The 19,117-nt window shown below is 46.2% G+C and overlaps 1 protein-coding gene across 3 annotated transcripts in view; it reads left to right on the top strand.

The window, feature by feature from the left end:
* Positions 1–19,117, top strand: part of SH3RF2 (SH3 domain containing ring finger 2) — a 143,757-nt gene that overhangs the window by 107,504 nt on the left and 17,136 nt on the right. For 2 of the 3 annotated variants that reach the window (XM_032627944.1, XM_032627946.1), the window contains exons 6-10: positions 2,737–2,828; positions 4,357–4,527; positions 11,871–12,103; positions 15,587–15,945; positions 18,113–18,409. In XM_032627944.1, coding sequence (XP_032483835.1) covers positions 2,737–2,828; positions 4,357–4,527; positions 11,871–12,103; positions 15,587–15,945; positions 18,113–18,376 — 1,119 coding nt within the window. In that variant the 3' untranslated portion in view covers positions 18,377–18,409. Of the gene's footprint in view, positions 1–2,736; positions 2,829–4,356; positions 4,528–11,870; positions 12,104–15,586; positions 15,946–18,112; positions 18,445–19,117 lie in introns of those variants that run through there. The other variant, XM_032627945.1, reaches the window with a different exon arrangement.

Below are 19,117 nucleotides of genomic sequence, written 5' to 3'. Positions count from 1 at the left end.
AGTTTTCAGAGTACAGGTCTTTTGCCTCCTTAGGTAGGTTTATTTCTAGGTATTTTATTCTTTTTGATGCTGTGGTAAATGGGATTGTTTTCTTAATTTCTCTTTCTGATCTTTCATTGTTAGTGTATAGAAATGCAACAGGTTTCTGTGCATTAATTTCATATCCTGCAACTTTACCAAATTCATTGATGAGCTCTAGTAGTTTTTCTGGTGGTGTCTTTAGGATTTTCTACTCATAGTATTATGTCATTTGCAAACAAGCAGTTTTACTTCTTCCTTTCCAATTTGCATTTCTTTTATTTCTTTTTCTTCTCTGATTGCCATGGCTAGGACTTCCAAAATTATGTTGAATATAAGTGGCAAAAGTGGACATCCTTGTCTTGTTCCTGATCTTAGAGGAAATGCTTTCAACTTTTCATCATTGAGTACGATGTTAGCTGTGGGTTTGCCATATATGGCCTTTACTGTGTTGAGGTATGTTCCCTCTTTGCCTGCTTTCTGGAGAGTTTTTATCATAAATGGATGTTGAATTTTATCAAATGCTTTTACTACATCTACTGAGATGATCATATGCTTTTTGGCATCTTTTTTTAAAGCTTATTAAAATATATTTCACATAACATACATTTAAGCCATTTAAGATGTACAAGTCAGTGGTTTTTAATATATTCACAGATATGTGCAACCATTTTCACCACAATTTTACAATATGTCATCACCTCAAAAAGAAACCCTGTATCCTTAACTATTATTTCTATATCCCCCTATATCCCCAGCCCCTGGAAACCACTAATCTACTTTCTATATAGATTTGCCTCTTCTGGTCATTTCATATAAATGGAATTATGTAATGTTTTTTGTGTCTGACTCCTTTCAATTAGCATAATGTTTTCAAGGCTTATCCATGTTCTGGCATATATCAATACTTCATTTCTTTTATGGTTGAATAATATTCCACTGTATGGATACACCACATTTTGTTTATTCATTCATTAGTCAATGGACATTTGGGTTATTTCCACCTTTTGTCTATTATAAATAATGCTGCTGTAAAATTCATGCACAAGCTTTAGTGTGGACATATGTTTTCATCTCTCTTGGGTATTGGACTTACTGGGTCATATGGTAATTCTATGTTTAGTCATTTGAGGAACCGCAAAACTATTTTCCAAAGGGCCTGAACCATTTTATGTTTCCACCAACACTGTATGAGGGTTTTGATTTCTCTACATTCTTGCCAACACTTGTTACTATCTGACTAGAATAGTTTTCTGATCCTATACCTGGATTGAAATGTCACACATACATACGCAGCCATACATATATTTCCACAGTCATTGGCACACACACAAAACTATACCCATTCATATTTGCACACACCTCTAGAGTTTACATACCTACGCACAGAATTCCAGATAGACATTTACAACCATACATACATATAATCACACAGAGTATACATGCTTATCAATCCACAGACCCACATATGTGAACATAATCAGACATACAATAGACCAGTGCCATCATACATGTACATACAATTGTCATGGGTTCTGAAAGAGCATACGCAATTGTAGAAAGAACCAGAGATAAATGTACTTGGTAATGGATTAGCAACTGCCCAAACACACATATGCAAATAATAGTTATACCCACAAAAGCATAGTCGTAAAAAGGCACACATATGTAGCTACCATCGCTTATGAGTTGACAACTGAAGACAGATTGAATGTATTTACTCTGGATGGCATGGAGATGGTTGAGGTTTCATCAGTCCTTGGTGGACTGGGTAGAAAGATCTTTTTGTTCATTTATTCATTCTTTAAGCTACAAGTACATATTGGTCACATAAGAAATACAATGATGAAAAAGACATAGTCCCTGCCCTCATGGAACTTACAGTCTAGTGATGGGGGATGGTCAGTAACTAAACAAGGAAACAATCACAGCCTGTGGTATATGCCAAGAAGGAAATGAGCAAGGTAAGATGTTAGACAACAGGCAAGATGCCAGGATAATAGGCAGTTTCCAGATACTTTTAGCATTATTGCTCCCTCTTTCATCCTGGAAAAGTAAAGAGGATGCAGATTTACCTTCCTTAAGTCACTGGGTAAACTGGTGTGTGTGTGTGAGTGTGAGTGTGTGAGTGTGTGTGTCTGTGTGTCTGTGTGTCTGTTAATACTGATAGTGTGGGCTCAGGACCTAGACAACCTGGTTTAAAAGTTTGTTTCATACTAGTTAGGTAGCTTTTCTTTCCCTCAGTTTCTCATCCAAAAATAGGGATGATAATAGTCCCTTTAATAAGGATTAAATTAGCTGATACTTGTAAAGCTCTTAAAACTGCCTGGCAAGTGTTAAGTTCTCAGTATTAGCTATTGTATCATTTTATAAGAATAGGTTTTCATAGAGGGAGGTGAGTGCAGTGGGAGATGGGTAGGGAGGGGCCCAGGGAAGAGATCAAGGATCCTGGCAGTACCCTGTTGACTGTAAACTAGACAGGTCTTCTCCTCTGCCCTCTTTGAGCAGTCTTTTGGATTGCGACCCTGGCATGCCACCCCAGCAAACGATAAACCAATCTACCACTACTTGGCTCTGCCTACAGCCCCAAACCACAGAGAAGACACATGCTGGGTGGTGCCAGGCGTGGCCCTTGGTTTTTGGTTGCGTCAGGCTGCCTCTGCTGTGGGCCTGGCTGGTGATGTTCACTGGTTCTGCCTGGCTTTTCTGTCTGTGTAGGTCAGCACTTATCACCCTGCACCTGCCTCCCCAGGACATTCCACGGCCATCATCAGTCTGCCCGGCTCCCAGCAACACCTCTCAGCTAACATGTGAGTAAAAAAGCTCAACCCTCCACTCCCGGTCCTGGCACAGAGGGGTCATCTTTGCCATCCCTCTGCCATCAAGCATCCCCCGTCCCCAACCAACACATCCAGAGAGATAACAGCTCCCCTTCTTTTACAACCTCCAAAGGGAATAATGGTGAAAAACACAAATTACCAAACCACATCATCCTGGCTCATTATTTTACAAAAGTAGAAAGAGACTGGAAGATTATATACCAAAACATTACAGGAAGCTTAGGTACTGAGCAATTTCTATTGTCTTCCTTTAGATTCACAATGCAAGATCATCAATAGATGTTGCTCTAGTAATCAGCAAGAAATAAATATAGCATTTTAGAGGGGAAAGGAACCTTGCAGATGAGAATACTCTCCTAGCCCCTTTGATAAAACCTTTCAGTGTCTCAGTCCATAGAGTCTAGAAGGACTTCCTAACATCCAGCCTGAGGCCATACACTGGTAACCCCGAACCTGGCAAGCCAAAGTGGGTTATTTTTTATTTTTTATTTTTTTTGCCGTACGTGGGCCTCTCACTGTTGTGGCCTCTCCCATTGCGGAGCACAGGCTCCAGACGCACAGTCTCAGTGGACACGGCTCATGGGCCCAGCCGTTCCGCGGCACGTGGGATCCTCCCGGACCGGGACACGAATCCGTGTCCCCTGCATCGGCAGGCGGACTCTCAACCACTGTGCCACCAGGGCAGCCCCAAAGTGGGTTATTTTTAATGCCTTTAGTCGGGCAGTTATTCTCCTACCACAGCCTCACTATTCCCCAGGGTCTTCACCCCCTGGCTCATACCTGGATGTCACCTGCCCAACTCCTGTGTGGAGAGGCAAGTTACTGCTCTAACCCAAGAACATTTCTACCATGTTTCAAGCCCATCCTCCTCCATGCCAACATGCAGCCAGTATTCCACTGAGTGCCAAACACTGAAATTAACACCCACCTCCCATTTTCCCATGTCCACCTCCGGCCTACATTAAGCTAAGCTCCTCGGGCCATTCCTGGGGGTCAGACATGTCCCTACCCTCAGGAGAGGGAGTGGATCAGAGAGGTTTCTCTTTTGAGCCCTCAGTTCCCTGAACCTTGATGGCTGTGACCATTGTCTTGGGGGATACTCTAAGCAGTGTGAAAAAGCATCCTAGATAGAACCATCACTTCCAGGTTTGAGACCCAGCTCTGCCCCTGATTCCTGGTCACCAACTCCTTTCTCTATTCTAGACCAATTTCCCCATTGTCAAAGTGCTGATGTGACCTAAATGAGTGATTTGCAGCTGTGGGGCACTCTGTGGAGGAGCAGGGAGGAGGTCGGGGCAGGGATCTGGGTGCCTCCATTGCTACTTCAACCAGGCTCCACCACTTTCATCTGCTTTACATAGTGAGATTTCAGTTCTTAAAAGGTGTTGTTGCTAAACACCGGGCAAGTGGGCTCTGAGTTTTCCTCTCGCTTCACCCTTCACTGGTTCCATGCCTTCTGCTCACCAGCTTCCTTTACCAATTCCTTGTGTCTCCCCAGGTTTGTAGCCCTGCACTCCTACTCAGCCCATGGACCCGATGAACTGGACCTGCAGAAGGGAGAGGGCATCAGGGTCCTGGGGAAGTACCAGGATGGCTGGCTCAGGGGTGTCTCCTTGGTGACCGGGCGAGTCGGCATCTTCCCCAACAACTATGTCATCCCCATTTTCAGGTGGGTTCTCTCCAATCTCAGGCATCAGAGGGTCAGGTCACCTAGGCCAGGTGCCATCTGTGGGTTGAATCTCTGAAGGACTCAATGCCCTTTCAGAATAAGGGCCAAGAAACAGCTTTTGCTCTACTACCCTCCTAACACTTAACTTAAAAAAAAAAAATAGCAGAATAGTTATCTTTTAAATAGCTCTTCACATTTCACAAGCACTTTTGCATCTCTTAACTCATTGGCTATGCTCAAGAATCTTGTTTAAGGTAGATGTTATTTTACAGATGAGGAAATTGATATGCAGAGTTAACCAGTCTGCTCAACAACTAGATTTCAGGTTTTCTACTATATAATGCCCTCCCCCAATTGCACCTCACACCCTGCACCCTGACACTTCACAATCATGGCACAATGCGAAAACACAATGATCAGAAGACCTCTTGGAGCACCTTGGGAGACTTCCTAGGATTCTGGTCCATTAGGCAGGGTTTTTGTGACTCAGACCACTATCCATCCATCCATACCCCAGGGTCACATGCTAGTTACCCTGAAGATCTTCTTCCCAAACAGCTTTTCTCAATCTTTTTCATTCTCTGGCACATTCATCAATTTCACTGGCATACAGTTTGTCCAGCCACCTCATATGACCACAACTACACACAGACCCCAAAACTATCCATGGTTCCTCCTACCCCCACCCCCACAAGTCCAGGCAAAGCCTGTCACAAGGTAGCAAGACCATCACTACACATACACTCTGTCTTTATGACATATCAGAGAGTCATAACTCCAAGGAAAGGGATAATCCCATTTTACTCTATGGGGGTCAGAGCTAGAGTCATATATGGCCAGTTTTGGGGACTTTCATGTAGGCGGGGCAGTGTGTCCAGCGGAGGGCAGCAATGGTGAGGAGACAGAAACTATATCACTGGAGAAACCTATAAAGAAAGTAGGATTATTTGAGCTGCAGAAGACAAGGGTCACAGGAACCATAACAGAATGTGTAGACCAGGAAGTAGATTTGTTCCATGAGGAGACAGTGAACCAGTTAATACAACTTAGAAGGTTCTGGTTCAATAAAAGACTGTACTTTCTAACCCATAGAGTTTTCTAATCAGTCTGGCTGGTGAGGTGGTGGATCCCCTTTCTAGAAAGACTACAGGTAAATTGTGGGTTCCAACAGATCCAGGCAAAAAGATTTCTTCACATGCCAGAAAATTGGAATAGAGGATCATAGTTACTCCTTTCAAATGGAAGGTTCTTGGAATTTGTTAGAAAACTGCAAAAGCTCCAAAGGCAAACTAAGGATGTCTACAACTGATGCTTTAATTCATTTATTCAACAAATATGTACTGAGCACTATATGTCAGGCACCTTTTTAGATACTGGAGAAACACCAGTGAATAAAAGACACAGTATCCTCTCCCAGTGGAGCTTACATTCTAGTGGGACAGACAGACAATAAACAAGGCATACAAGTAATATATGGCGTGCTAATGATAAGCTCTAAGAAGAAAAAAGAAGTCAGGGATAGAATTTGCATGGGGGTGATTACAATGTTAATCACTTGGTCAGAGATGGCCTTACTGAGTGATAAGAAGGTAGAATGAAGAAATGAGGGAGGTGTGTTCCAGGCCCAAGGAACAGCAAGTACAGAACAAAGGCCCTGAGGGAGGAGCACGCCTGACATGAAGGCCAATAGGACTGGGTTAGGGAAGTGAGAGGGGGTTAATAGGTGATGAGGTCAGAATGGTAACAGGGATTCAGATCACACAGAATTTCCTTGGTCATCATGAGGAATTTGGCTTTAACCTATTTATAGGGCTTTGAGCAGAAGCATGACATGATCTAACTTATGTTGTAATCAGAATCCCTCTAGTTGCTGGGTTGAAAGTAAACTATAGATAGGAAAAGGTTGAAGCAGAGAGACTAGTTAAGCTGATATTGTAATAATCCGATTGGGGGAGGGGGTGACGGTGAAATGAACCAAGGCGCTAGCTGTGGAGGGAGGGAGCAGTGGTTAGATTCTGGGTATATTCTGAAGGTAGAGACAACAGGATTTTCTGACAAATCAAATCCTGGGTGTAAAAGAAGAGAGGATTCATGGTGAGTCCACTTTTTTTTGCTTTGAGTAACTGGAAGACAGAGTTGCCTTTTACTGAGATGAAGTTGAAAACCCAAAGAGGAACAAACAGGTTTTGAGGTGTTGGGGGGAAGCAAAAGCTTGGCTCGTAGAAGATTAAGTCTCAGATGCCTTAGTATTCCTAGTAAAGACATTGGTAAGCAGTTGAGTATACACGTCTAGCATTTAAGAAAGAGGTCCAGCCTTGAGATGGTATTTAAAGCCCTAAGACTAGATGAGATCATCATGACAGGATCCATTGAGATGGAGAGAAGGACAGTGATCCAGGAGCTCAATTCCTCAAGGAAAGAGGAGAAATGATGGCTCCAACACGGCAGGGTGGTAGGTGGTGGAGTCTAATCATGTGAACCCAAGCTGGGAAGTCTTGAGAAGAGTGGGAGGATGATCCAGAAGTGACAACGAAGAGCAAGGACCTACCCTAACTCATGAACAGTCTTCCATGGAATCTTATCATGAACCCTCTAGGGACCATCTCTACTACTGGGGAATTTGCTTATGCATCAGGCCTTAGCCCAAAGTCCTGGATATTCCATAAAAAAAACATTAAAAGAAGAGTGACCATATAACTTACTATCCAAACTAGGATGCTTTTGAGATAAAAGAGGGACACTCTACCAGGAGAGCAGGTGTAAACTGAGACTCTCCTGGGAAAACCTGGACGTAAGGTCACCCTAACTAGAATGCATGTAGGACTCCATTCCAGTGTACTTCAAGGCTCCAGCTTCCCGTTTTCTCCTTGGCTTTTCTCCAAGTTAGATCTGTTCTTGGGCGAGTCATGAGCATCTAGACTCACCCGCTCCATGATGGCCACGTGTTAGGCAGTGGATGGAGTTTCAGCACCAGCATAGTTTGCCATGAGTCCATCCCCACCCCCAGCTCATAGAAACCTGCATATGTGCATATACTGAGATGCTACTTATGCTGATGTGTGTGTTTGCTTCTAGAGAGCCAGCATTTCTAAAAAGGAAAGTCCCTGTCACAGTATAATCTCCTGAGGGCTATTAGGTGACAGCAGATCAATGCTTTCTGTGTGTATGTGTTTTCCTTGACAGCCTCTCAGATGCAGAGAAAGTTCCCATCCCCAAAATCTTGGACGCAGATGACATGCTCAGTTTGTCTATCTGGGGGCAGCTCACCCTGTTCTTAACAGCCCTTCCCACTTTGGGAGGTTTAATTCCTCCCGCTTCTCAGGGCTGAATGATGCCACCCTTTGTCAGCTGAGTTTTTCCTACCGAGTGGGTTGGACTATGTGCGCAAGGCCCCTTTCTGTTCTAACGTTCTGCGTGTGTGAGAGGTTTTGCCCCACTTTTGTTGTCTGTTTGCAGTGATGGCTCTGCACTGCCACCAGCCCCCGTGGTGTACAGGGCTGCCTTTTATAAGACAGCCAGACCTCAAAGGTGTGTAGTGCCCCCTGAGCATTTGAACCTCTGCTCTTACTAGCATCATCTCCTAATGAACTGAGCCAGCCAGAGTTTAAGGATCAATTAGAGACCAGAGTTGACAAAAACGCCAGGGTTTTGATTTACAATTCAGCAAGGGAGCCTTTTAATTACTGAGAGAGGAAAGGCTGCTATGCTGTGTAAAGCTCCAGTCCTCTGTGCTCGGTGGTGCCACCAGCCTGTCCAGCTGTGCCAACCACAACTAAATATCTGCCACCATGACCTAGTTCCTGTATCCCAGAGTTATCCCCTGGCTCAGGTGGTACAGAACACTTGTCACGTTTTCATTCAAGCCCTTCCTAACAGCACCTACATCCCTTTGGTTTCCTCTTCCATGCACAGTCTCGGTAGAGGCATAAGTTTCCTCCCTTTTCAGAGGCTGCAGAAGCCAACTCCTCCCCGCTCCCCTCCCCCTCCTCCTCCCCCTCTGCCTCCTCCTCCCTCCCCTCCCCCTCCTCCTCCTCCTCCTCCTCTTCTCTCCTCCTCCCCCTTCCCTCCCTCTCCCCCTCCTCCTCCTCCTCCTCCTCTTCTCTCCTCCTCCCCCTTCCCTCCCTCTCCCCCTGCTCCTCCCCCTCCTCCTCCTCCTCCCTCTCCCCCTTCCTCTCATCCCCAACCTCCTCAACTCATCACCACAGGTGAGGGACAGGCTCAGCCTCTTGGGACTTGGAAACATGAACAAGGAAGGAACAAGGGAGGAGAGAATGTGGACAGAGTTGAAGGCCATTCATGGCGGGGACTCAAGGCACAGCACCTGATCAGACTCTTCCCACCTCCAATCCCTGCTGCCCAGCTCTCAGCAGCCTCCCTTGGATCCTGTTTCCAAGCTCTTTCCGCTCCCTCCTGTTCTCCCAATAAATGCCCTTCTGCCCAATAAGCCAGGATATTTCTCTTTCTGGCAACCTTCACTGGACACGTACGCCATCCTGATGCCTAAGGGGTGGAGAAAAGTGACACGAGGGCCACCACTCACTTTCCTTTAACTTTCTACATAGAACTATATAAAGATTGTCATGGTCCAAGCTTTTGCCTTACCAGGAGGTTACTGGCAGTGCTGAGCAGGATAGAGCCGCTGTGTGTCATGTCCCTTTCAAATACTGCGCAAGTTCTTAAGGGCTCATATCTCAGGTAGAAGAGGGGACACAGGGACCTGCACACTCAAAGCAGCCCAGCGGAGCAAATCAGAGGCAACACACACACCTCCCACTTAAACCCAGAATGTCTTTCAGTCTCTCCATCTAGAAAACAGGGATCATAATATCTGCAGGTCTGGGGTGTCATGGGGATTAATGAATATATGTTTGCAAAGTGCTTTGATGCTAGAAGAACATGCTGGGTAAGTGCTGAGCTTTTTGCCAAAAGACATAGAGGGACTCAGTGTTGGATGGGAGACTTGAGATTTAGGAGTTTCTGGAATCTGGCCTCATGCTGGGTCCAGAAAAATGAAGTTGCATCTTTGTCTGTAAACAGTTGTCCAAAGAAGGGACTGGTGGGATTAGGCTGGCTTGGGCCTCATTAACTGTATTCTGTCCAGGCTGCTGATGCTGCTGGCAACAAATTCGGAACCTGTCTTTGCTGTTGCCAGTCCATTTTGCAGCATCCAACACTTTGAGGCCTTTGTTTAAAACACAGATAGGGGCTTCCCTGGTGGTGCAGTGGGTAAGAATCCACCTGCCAATGCAGGGGACACAGGTTTGAGCCCTGGTCCAGGAAGATCCCACATGCCGCAGAGCAAGTAAGCCTGTGCACCACAACCACTGAGCCTGCGCTCTAGAGCCCGCGAGCCACAGCTACTGAGCCCATGTGCCACAACTACTGAAGCCCACACTCCTAGAGCCCGTGCTCTGAAACAAGAGAAGCCACCGCAGTGAGAAGCCCACACAGTGCAACGAAGACCCAGTGCAGCCACAAATAAATAAATAAATAAATTCATTTAAAAGAAACAGGTAGATGCAGACTCTGCCAGGCAAGCCAGTGCTGGGGAGTTCTCTCCAGCCCAGCCTTCATCTCCAGAATGTAGTCTGAGCTCTTCCTGGTGTACAGCCCACTCCGCCTCACTGACTGCATCCCCAGGGGCCAGAAGCAGGCTGAAGGCTGTGGACAGAAGCCCCTCTCTGCAAGCATCAGTTCCCAGCGTGTTTGGCTGCATGTGCTTCCTGGGCAGAGTTGGCTGCATTACATGCACCCTTTCCCATCTTGTACAACACTGGTGGCTCAGTATTAAACTACATATACTTTTTTAAAGCAAAACAAGGAGAGAAAAGGAGAAATAAGGGGGAATTACCTAAAGAGAAACCTGGAGGCATTGACAGGAAGGAAAATACGTGGAGGGCATCACTGTGCCGGGGCCTTGGTTGAACTGGTTATCTCCAGGGGATTAGCAGGGGTTATTTAATCAACAGAGTGACAAGGGGATTCATGGACTACTCGGTAGGGGCTGTGATGCTGGGGCAGGATGGTAAAAGGGCAAGAAGGGCATGTAAAATGACACCATTCCCCATGGGGTTCACGGAGTTGCAGGCTGGAAACATGGACAGGAGATTGGTGCTTTACAAAATATTAACACTGTTCTTAAAAATCAGAGCCTAAGGCTGAAGAATTAGGTCTTATGGAGGCATGTGTAGGGCCTACCAGCTCCTTTAGTTTGTTAATTTTCAAGTAGGATGCAGGGTTTTCCAAATGATGAACGCTCTAACTAGCCAGTAGGTAGGTAGCTTAGTGGTAGAGCGAGGGGCCAGCCTGGACCTGGGTTCAAATCTCAGATCTATTAATTGCTTGGACAAGTAACAGTAAATCTCTATTTTTTAACCTACAAAACAGTAGCACTAATAGTACCTACCTCAGAAGGCTGTCGAGAAAAACCTGTGAGATGATGTGGGCAGTGTTTGGCCAATGCTGGGTCTTACAGTGGGTATACAGTAAGTGCTTACTATGTGTGAGACAAAATGACTGGCTTCAGTGCTAAAAGCATCATGGCAGCCATTCAACAAACATTTATTAATAAACAATATGTGCAGAACACAGAGGCTATGAAACAAGTCATATAAAATCTCTGCCTTCAAAGAGTTTAGGATCTAATGGGAAAGTCACTGAAAGAACAAGAAATCGGCCCTGCAAAGCGAAATGAACACATACAAGATCTTGTGCTCTGAACTGAGGGCTGAAGGGACATGGGGTGAAGAGTGATTGGAGCTGAAGTGAAAGATGATGATATTCAAGTCTTCTAGTTCCACCAGGCCTCAGTATGAGACCCCCTCCCCTCCCTCAGCATGCCCACACAGTTATCCAGGTGTGGAAGCTGAGGCCTCCATAGTTAAGCCTGTGATGAAGACAAGTATAAACACACACATATATATATATATATACATACATATATAATATGTATGTAGGTATTTATGGGTAGGAATACGATGAGGAGGGACCACATGTGCTATACAGTTGGGAGCAGATCATTTTTTTAAAACAGGACTCTTTTTTTTTTTTTTTTTTTTTTTTTTTTTTGCGGTAGGCGGGCCTCTCACTGTTGTGGCCTCTCCCGCTGCGGAGCACAGGCTCCGGATGCGCAGGCTCAGCGGTCATGGCTCTCGGGGCCAGCCGCTCCGCGGCATGTGGGATCTTCCCAGACCGGGGCACGAACCCGCATCTTCTGCATCGGCAGGCGGACTCTCAACCACTGCGCCACCAGGGAAGCCCAAAACAGGACTCTTGACTGAACCTTTTCTTTCTCTATTTCTTCTCTTTCACAAAAAAAAAAAAAAAAAAATTTGCACAACCAGAAAGACATCTAGTGTTCCAGACTCCCGGAGCTCTGCTCTCTACACCACATGGACGTTATCCACCTCCTCTGTGTCCTCCCAAGGCAGCATTTCAGAAGGTGATCCGCGGCAGAGCCGGCCCTTCAAGTCCGTCTTCGTGCCCACGGCCATAGTCAACCCCGTGCGGAACCTGGCCGGTCTGAGGACCCTGGGGCAGGGTTCCCTCCGCAAAGGGCGGAGCAACATGAGAAAGAGTAAGTGGTGGCAGAGAGGTACGTGCCTAGAGCTAGGGGGTGGGGGTATCTCACACTGGCAAACAGAGTGCTTTTTGCAAAAACAAGGATCTTGGCTTTAAAACAAGCCTCTGTGAAGGTTGCTTTACACTTCCCAAATACTGCGTTGTTTTATCAGATGAAGCCAAATGGACTCAAGGTCCCCGCCCTCAGTCACTTCATACACACACGCTGACTGATTGGGATGATACCAGCCCTGAATGCCAACATATAATTAGAGCATGGCCAAGGTGGATGCTGGTTCTTATTAAGACAGGACAACTAAAGCACTTGCTGGATCAATGCTTCTTAAACTGTGCTCCATGGAACCCCTCAGGAGGTGCCAAAAGGGAAACAAGGGGAAGAGGAAAAGAGGAGTCATTGCTAAGAGCCCCTGAATCCCGCTTTGTTTAACTAATATATGCACAAGGTAAAAAAATTATATTGTACAAAAGTACCTTATATTGTACAAATGACTCCTTCATATCCTTCCCCCCAGTCCCAAGTTCTCGTCCATGTACATACATACCTTGTAATCTTAGTACACTGCTCTGCACCTTGGTTTTATTTTTATATAACATCCACATTGCACACATGGCAATTACATAGCTCCTTCACCTTCAAAGCCATGCTTTTATCTCCTAATATATTGAATTTCTGCATAAGGCTTCATTTTCAGGGGTTCTCAAAAAGTGGTTGAAACCCATTGTTCTATAAAACTTCAAGCCTCTATATTCATACAACTCTCTAGAAGAAGAAAACAAGCCAAACAAAGTCAACTTGATTTGTTCTACATCCCCTGACTTAAACTGGGCTCTGCCATCCCTCCTGCTATCTTAAAAAATGATTAAAGGTGGGCTTCCCTGGTGGCGCAGTGGTTGAGAGTCCGCCTGCCGATGCAGGGGACACGGGTTTGTGCCCCGGTCCGGGAGGATCCCACATGCCGTGGAGTGGCTGGGCCCGTGGGCCATGGCCACTGGGCCTGCGCGTCCCGAGTCTGTGCTCCGTGACAGGAGAGGCCACAACAGTGAGAGGCCCGTGTACCGCAAAAAAAAAAAAAAAAAAGATTAAAGGTGAAAATTCAGTACTAGTCAGAGCAAAAGATTCACATGTGGGATGGTATGCCACACAGACATTAAAGCAATTAGTGCCCCAAGACAATTAAAGCAATTATCTTAGTTCTACTCTTTCTCAGTGCTTTCTGATCATCTGCTTGACCACCAATCCCACCACTGTTGCTTCTTAATTCTAGCCGACGGTGCCTCCCTCCTCACCCTCTCCTCCACCTTCTCCCCACAAAACACATGTGCAATAAGTTATCCCACCACAACAGCCTCGGGCAAGTTACTGACCTCTTCGGCCTTCAGGTTTCTCATTCGCAAAATGAAAATAAAAATAGTACCTACCTCATCAGGGCATTAAATAATTCATTGAACACTAATGGCCCAGTGCCTGGCACATAATAAGCTCTCGAGAAATGTTAGCTATTTTTATAGTATAGCATTTTATCAGTATCAATATTGCTACTGCAGCTAAGCAGATCATGTTGGGTCCCTCCAGAATGTGAATGTAATTCACTTCACTTGTGTTGAAATGTTCACATAGTCTAGACCACTTTTGAATACCGGGGAGAAAAGCCCCTCGGCAATTGTTCACACTTCCTTTCGGACACTCCCTCTCTAACTTTGTGTAGATCTTGATTGGCTTGGAGTTTTGACGCTTGCATTATATGCACACGTAATAAGAAAGCATTAAAGCTCTTGGAAATTAGGAACCCGACAAGATAAGTAGATAAGGCGGTAAACTGATTTTTCACCCATTTCTGAGAGCCTAAGGACAGGTCTGCCTAGTGTGGCTTTGACCTTCCTAGGTCCCAGAGGCTTTCTCTCTCTCCCTTTTCCCAAGGTGAGGATGGTCAAGCTATCAATCTCCCCAAAGCAAAGAGAAATGACAGAGAATTGACTGTATGCATCTCACAGGGCTGTCAGTGGAAAAACAGACATTGACATTGAAAGGTCAGACTTGTGTAGTGGTGGCTGGGTTGCCAGTGGCAGCTGAGAACGCCAGCGGTGTTACAGGGAGCATCTGCTCTTCATGTTCACACCCGGCTTGATAAAGAGTCATGACACAGAACATGGCCTAGGCTCAGGCCTTCTGCTCTGGACACAGATGACTTTGATTCACACACGTGTCCATAGAGTGTCACAAAGAACTAACATCTCTGCTGGATGTCACCTATAGCTCTAAATTCTGGGAGACCCTTATGAAGAAATAGCCCACAATGCTTCTCAGGGTGTCTCCCCCACTGCCCCCCACAGAGCACAATGAGCTCTCGATTATTCTCCAGGTCACCCACAGGACATATGCTCAGAGGATGGGGATCTCCTGTCTTCCAGAGAATTTGAGGGGAAGGAATGGCTTCCTTTTACTGAGGGAGGACTATCTCAGTTTAAAAAAAAAAAAAAAAAAGAGCTCAGGGAAACAGAAGGGGCAAAACCAAACTCCTGGACCGTGCATTTTTAGAGTTTGCTTCTCCTTTACCTAAAAACACACACAAAAAGTTTTAAAACATGGGGCATTTATGATGTTCCAGGCACTATCCTAACGTTTTGCACACATCATAAAATGTAATCCTCACCCCAGGCCACGAGGTGCTGTTTTTAGCTCCAGGGGACCGAGGAGCAAGGAGATGATGTGACTGATGTGCTCCTGGCTCCCTGGGAGGAGATCTGATTCCAGAGCCTGTGTCATGGGACTTCACGAAGCTCATCCGCTCACATCCCTAACTTGGGAATAACCTTTCCAAATTTGCTTCCAGCTGCTGTCACGTTTGCCTGGTACACACAGTCCCTAAATTCCGCTCACCCTTCCTCCCTGCAGACCCGATGAAAAGCAGAGGTCCCACCAACACAGACCTAAAGCTTCCATCAGAATTTTCTTTAAGTAGCTGGTTGGAGTCCTCTGCCCTCTCTCCTACCCTCTCTCCCTCCCACTCATGCCTCTCCATTGACTCTCTCTTGCGTGTCTCAATTTCTGCTGTCTCTTTCTTTGTCTCTGCTTTTGTGTCCTCTTTGGTCTCCATGCCTTTATTTCTCACTGCAAAGCTCTCTCTTTAGGACTGTCTTCTTCACTTTCCATCTTAAAGGCCTGGAGGGAGAAAGTAGGAGTGTGTGTGTATATGTGTGTGACAGAGAGAGAGAGGGAGAGGACAAATAGAGGTGATATACCTTCTGACGCCACCCCACCCCCAGTATTCGCCTAGCCAGTCATTTGCTGCCAGCATCAGCAAACAGCACTAAAAAAAGAATAAGGTCACCTTTGAAAGACCCTGGGAGAATGTGAGCACAGTCAAACTGGGAAAGCACTTAACTATTCTGGGCTATCAGGACACATTGCTTACCCAGCTCCCACCCAAGCTGCTGTCAGCTGCCCCACTGCTGATATCTCTGTCATACAATTCCCCAGATGGATCCCTGCAGAGACCCGTCCGGTCAGGGGTCCACACCCTCATGGTGGGCTCCCTCAGACGCAGCCCCACCATGGTCGTCCGGCCTCAGCAGTTCCAATTCTACCAGCCACAGGGGGCCCCCTCCTCAGCCTCGGCAGTGGTGGCGGAGATGGGACCCAAGCCCACTGCCACTGGGGAGCCTGCCCTCACGTGCGTCAGCAGGGGCAGCGACACCAGGATCCACTCGGCGGCCAGTTCCCTCATCATGGAAGGCAAAGAAATCCCCGTCAGGAGTGAGCCTCTACCAAAACTGCCTGCATCTGCCCCGCCATCCATCCTGGTGAAACCAGAGAACTCAAGAAATGGCAGCGAAAAGGTAGGAGTAGGTGACATTAGGGGGGCCTGATTCTTTAGACCCCTAACTTTGCACAGTGTCCCAGCTCCTGAGATTTCACCGTAAATGGACAAGGAATCAAAACTGCAGCCTCCAAAGAATTCTCACACACAACCCCCCTTCCATATCCTCACATCACCCGCATCCTCCCCAGACATGTTACTGAATCTCTTTTATGCTTCCAGAAGATTTTATACATCCTTCTTTCGAGGCCCAGAGGCAACTTGGAAAAAACACGGCTTTGGCATCAGATACAATCTTGACTTGAATTCCAGCTGTGCTGCTTGCTAGCTGGTGACTCTGGTTAAAACACTTCACCTTTCTGAGACTCTTTTACCTAAAATGGCGGTAAGAAGAGTAATAGCCTCATAGGATTGGAATTAAATGAGTAAAGCACTTACATAGGGCTTGATACGTACTCGTTCACAGTATAGGAGAGGCAACTGAGGCACAGAAGAAGGTAAGTGACTTAGTAAGGTCACACTGAGTTATAACTACTCCAACAACTGTTATCGGGACCTTTGCGGTTATCGGTTCTAGGGCTTTTCCCACTAGAAGTCCTAAGAGTTTTTGTAAAAGTGTTATGTTCTCAACAATATCCTTGAGGCAGGGATGGAGGAGGTGGCGTGAAGAAAATTAGGTGACTGTTATCTTTTAGTGTATTGAACATCGCACCACCACCATTACTATCACTATCACCACCACCATCACCACCAACATCACCATCACTACCATCACCCATTTCCCTCCAAATGGAAAGATGGTGTGGTTTCCTCCTCTTTGTTAAGCATTTACTGAATGCTAACGACCTAGCAGGCACTGTGCTGAGTACTTCACATGTCCTATCTCATTTAATTCTGACAACAACCTTCTGATGTAGCTATAATTATTATTGTCATCCTCATTTAAAAATGAGGACATGAAGGCTTATGGAGTTAAAGTACATTACCCAAAAGCACACAGCTGACACACATGAGTGTCTGGAGTAGAACTGAGATCTGACACAAAAACTAAGCTATAAGCTTGCAGGGAAAGGCATTTGGAAAAAGTTAGTGTTAACTGATTTAAACGTTGAGAGTTCTTCTTCTGAATTACGGTATTCAAATAATTCAAAGTTTTCCAGACCCCACTTGTCAGTTACCCCCAAGCCATTAGATGCAGCCCTCAAACTGTCTTTAGTAAATGCCCAGACCTCTGCTGGATATGGTAAGGGTCAAAAGAATGAAGACATTTGGTCTCCCACTCACCTTTCAATCTCAAGACCCTGGGATTGAATTTCACAGGAAAAAGAAAAGATTTCTGAGCAGTAGCACAGAACACTTTATTAAGCTGTAAGATAGGGAATGGCCAAAGTAAAATCTAATATACAAGATCTATAACAGGCTAGGAAAGAAGGGAGAGAGGAAGGGCTTATGCAAACATCAGATCATTGACTCCCACATAAAGTGGGACCTGCTAATCAGCTCCAGCCAGTTGCTGCCAGAATGGGGCACAGGCCCCAGTGTGCCTGCACTTTGATTATCTTAAGGGATATATAAAATGCTGATTTTTATATGCATCTCCCAATTTTTATGTTAGCAACTAATTCAAACTCCCAGACTTTCTGCAGACTATATTCAGTCAGCAGTGTCCAGTTGGCTAACTCTGCTCTGAGGGTTTATGAAGGAACTGTCTGGATGGAGTCAGCAGGGAGGCCTTACTGGCAGGTGGGAAGGAGAGAGGGGAGGTGAAGGACCCTGTTCTCAGGTAGGTGGTTGTCCCCCCTATTTCTCGCAGCTAATTCCCAGTCGTTCTTCAGTTCTCGGCTGAAATAACTCTGCCTCTAAGAGGCCTTCTCGGACAAGGCCCATTCCAGCTTCAGGTGGATACTTCTCCGCATTCCTCAGCATCTTCTGCTTCCCCCGCAGTGGCACTGGTTATCATTGTCATTTGTCAGGGCGGTTTTGCTCACTCTTGGCTTCACAGCACCTGACAGAGTGGTGCTGCATGGTCGACACTCATGACAGACACAAGTATTTGCTGGATGAACACGTGAATGAGGCATTCCAGGAAGGGACAAGTGTAGAGAAACAGCATGAACCAAGTCCCAGGGGGAAATAGCACAGGTCTCCCACTCACCTATGTCCCTTTGCTCTCCTCTGTCTTACAGCAAGTCAAAACCGTGAGATTTCAGAATTACAGCCCTCCTCCCGCCAAACATCACACCTCTGGGAAGCCTGAACAACCAGCCACCCCGAAGGGGTCCCAGCCTGAAGCAGCCCCCTTGGGCCCAGAGATGACCGTCCTATTCGCCCACCGAAGCGGCTGCCATTCTGGACAGCAGACAGACCTCCGGAGGAAGTCAACCTTTAGCAAAATCATGGCCCCAGCGACCACTGCCTCGACCACGCAGACCGTGTTTCCCAGCAAATGAATCTACAGGTGGCTTTTCCTAGACCCCAAAGAGGTGAATTGCATTTAAATACAGTATGCCTCCACTGAGGGCGTCCTGCCATTCTTTGGGGACTCAAGCATGGGTCCTTGTTCTGCCCATTTTACCTCCAGGAAAGGACAGGTGGGAGTGGGGATTCCTGCCCTGGCTGAGAAGATAGACTAGGTGACCTTCCAAACATAATGACTCAATGTAGCAAGGCCACTACCCAGACCAAGGAATGGGAGCTCATCCTGCCCACTCTATCCCCCAGCGTGGAGTGTGCAGCCTCTCATTCTCTGGGTTCTGTGTAGAATTTCTATGATGTTATAAAAGGGGCTCCAGCCAGGGGGGTCACAATGGTGGAATGCTGGCATTACTTCTTTGACCTCAACATCTTAGAACAGCTTCTGCCATCTTCTGGGACCTAGACACCAGCCACTAGTAGCCACCATATCTTTGTGCCTCCATCAAGTCATAATCCTGGCTGCCAAGGGAGAATTTCTGGGAAGGGTGTGAGACAGATACTTTGAACATTCCAAGAACCCTCTAAACCAAAGACAGACAGCTTCCTGGCTTTGCTCCAAACAAGGTCAGAGAGAAAGCTGACTACTGTCATACTTTAAGCTTCTCAATCTGTTTGCCCACATATAATCCTACACGATAGATAAGCAGGAATCACGTACTTGTGGAGAGGGTCTTGTATGGTGTTACGGACAATTCATTCATCCTGGCTCTAGTCTG

Source organism: Phocoena sinus, chromosome 3, assembly GCF_008692025.1.
Source record: "Phocoena sinus isolate mPhoSin1 chromosome 3, mPhoSin1.pri, whole genome shotgun sequence".
Lineage (NCBI taxonomy): Eukaryota > Metazoa > Chordata > Mammalia > Artiodactyla > Phocoenidae > Phocoena > Phocoena sinus.
Note: the sequence above shows the minus strand (reverse complement) of the source record. Positions and strands in the feature narration are given on the sequence as shown.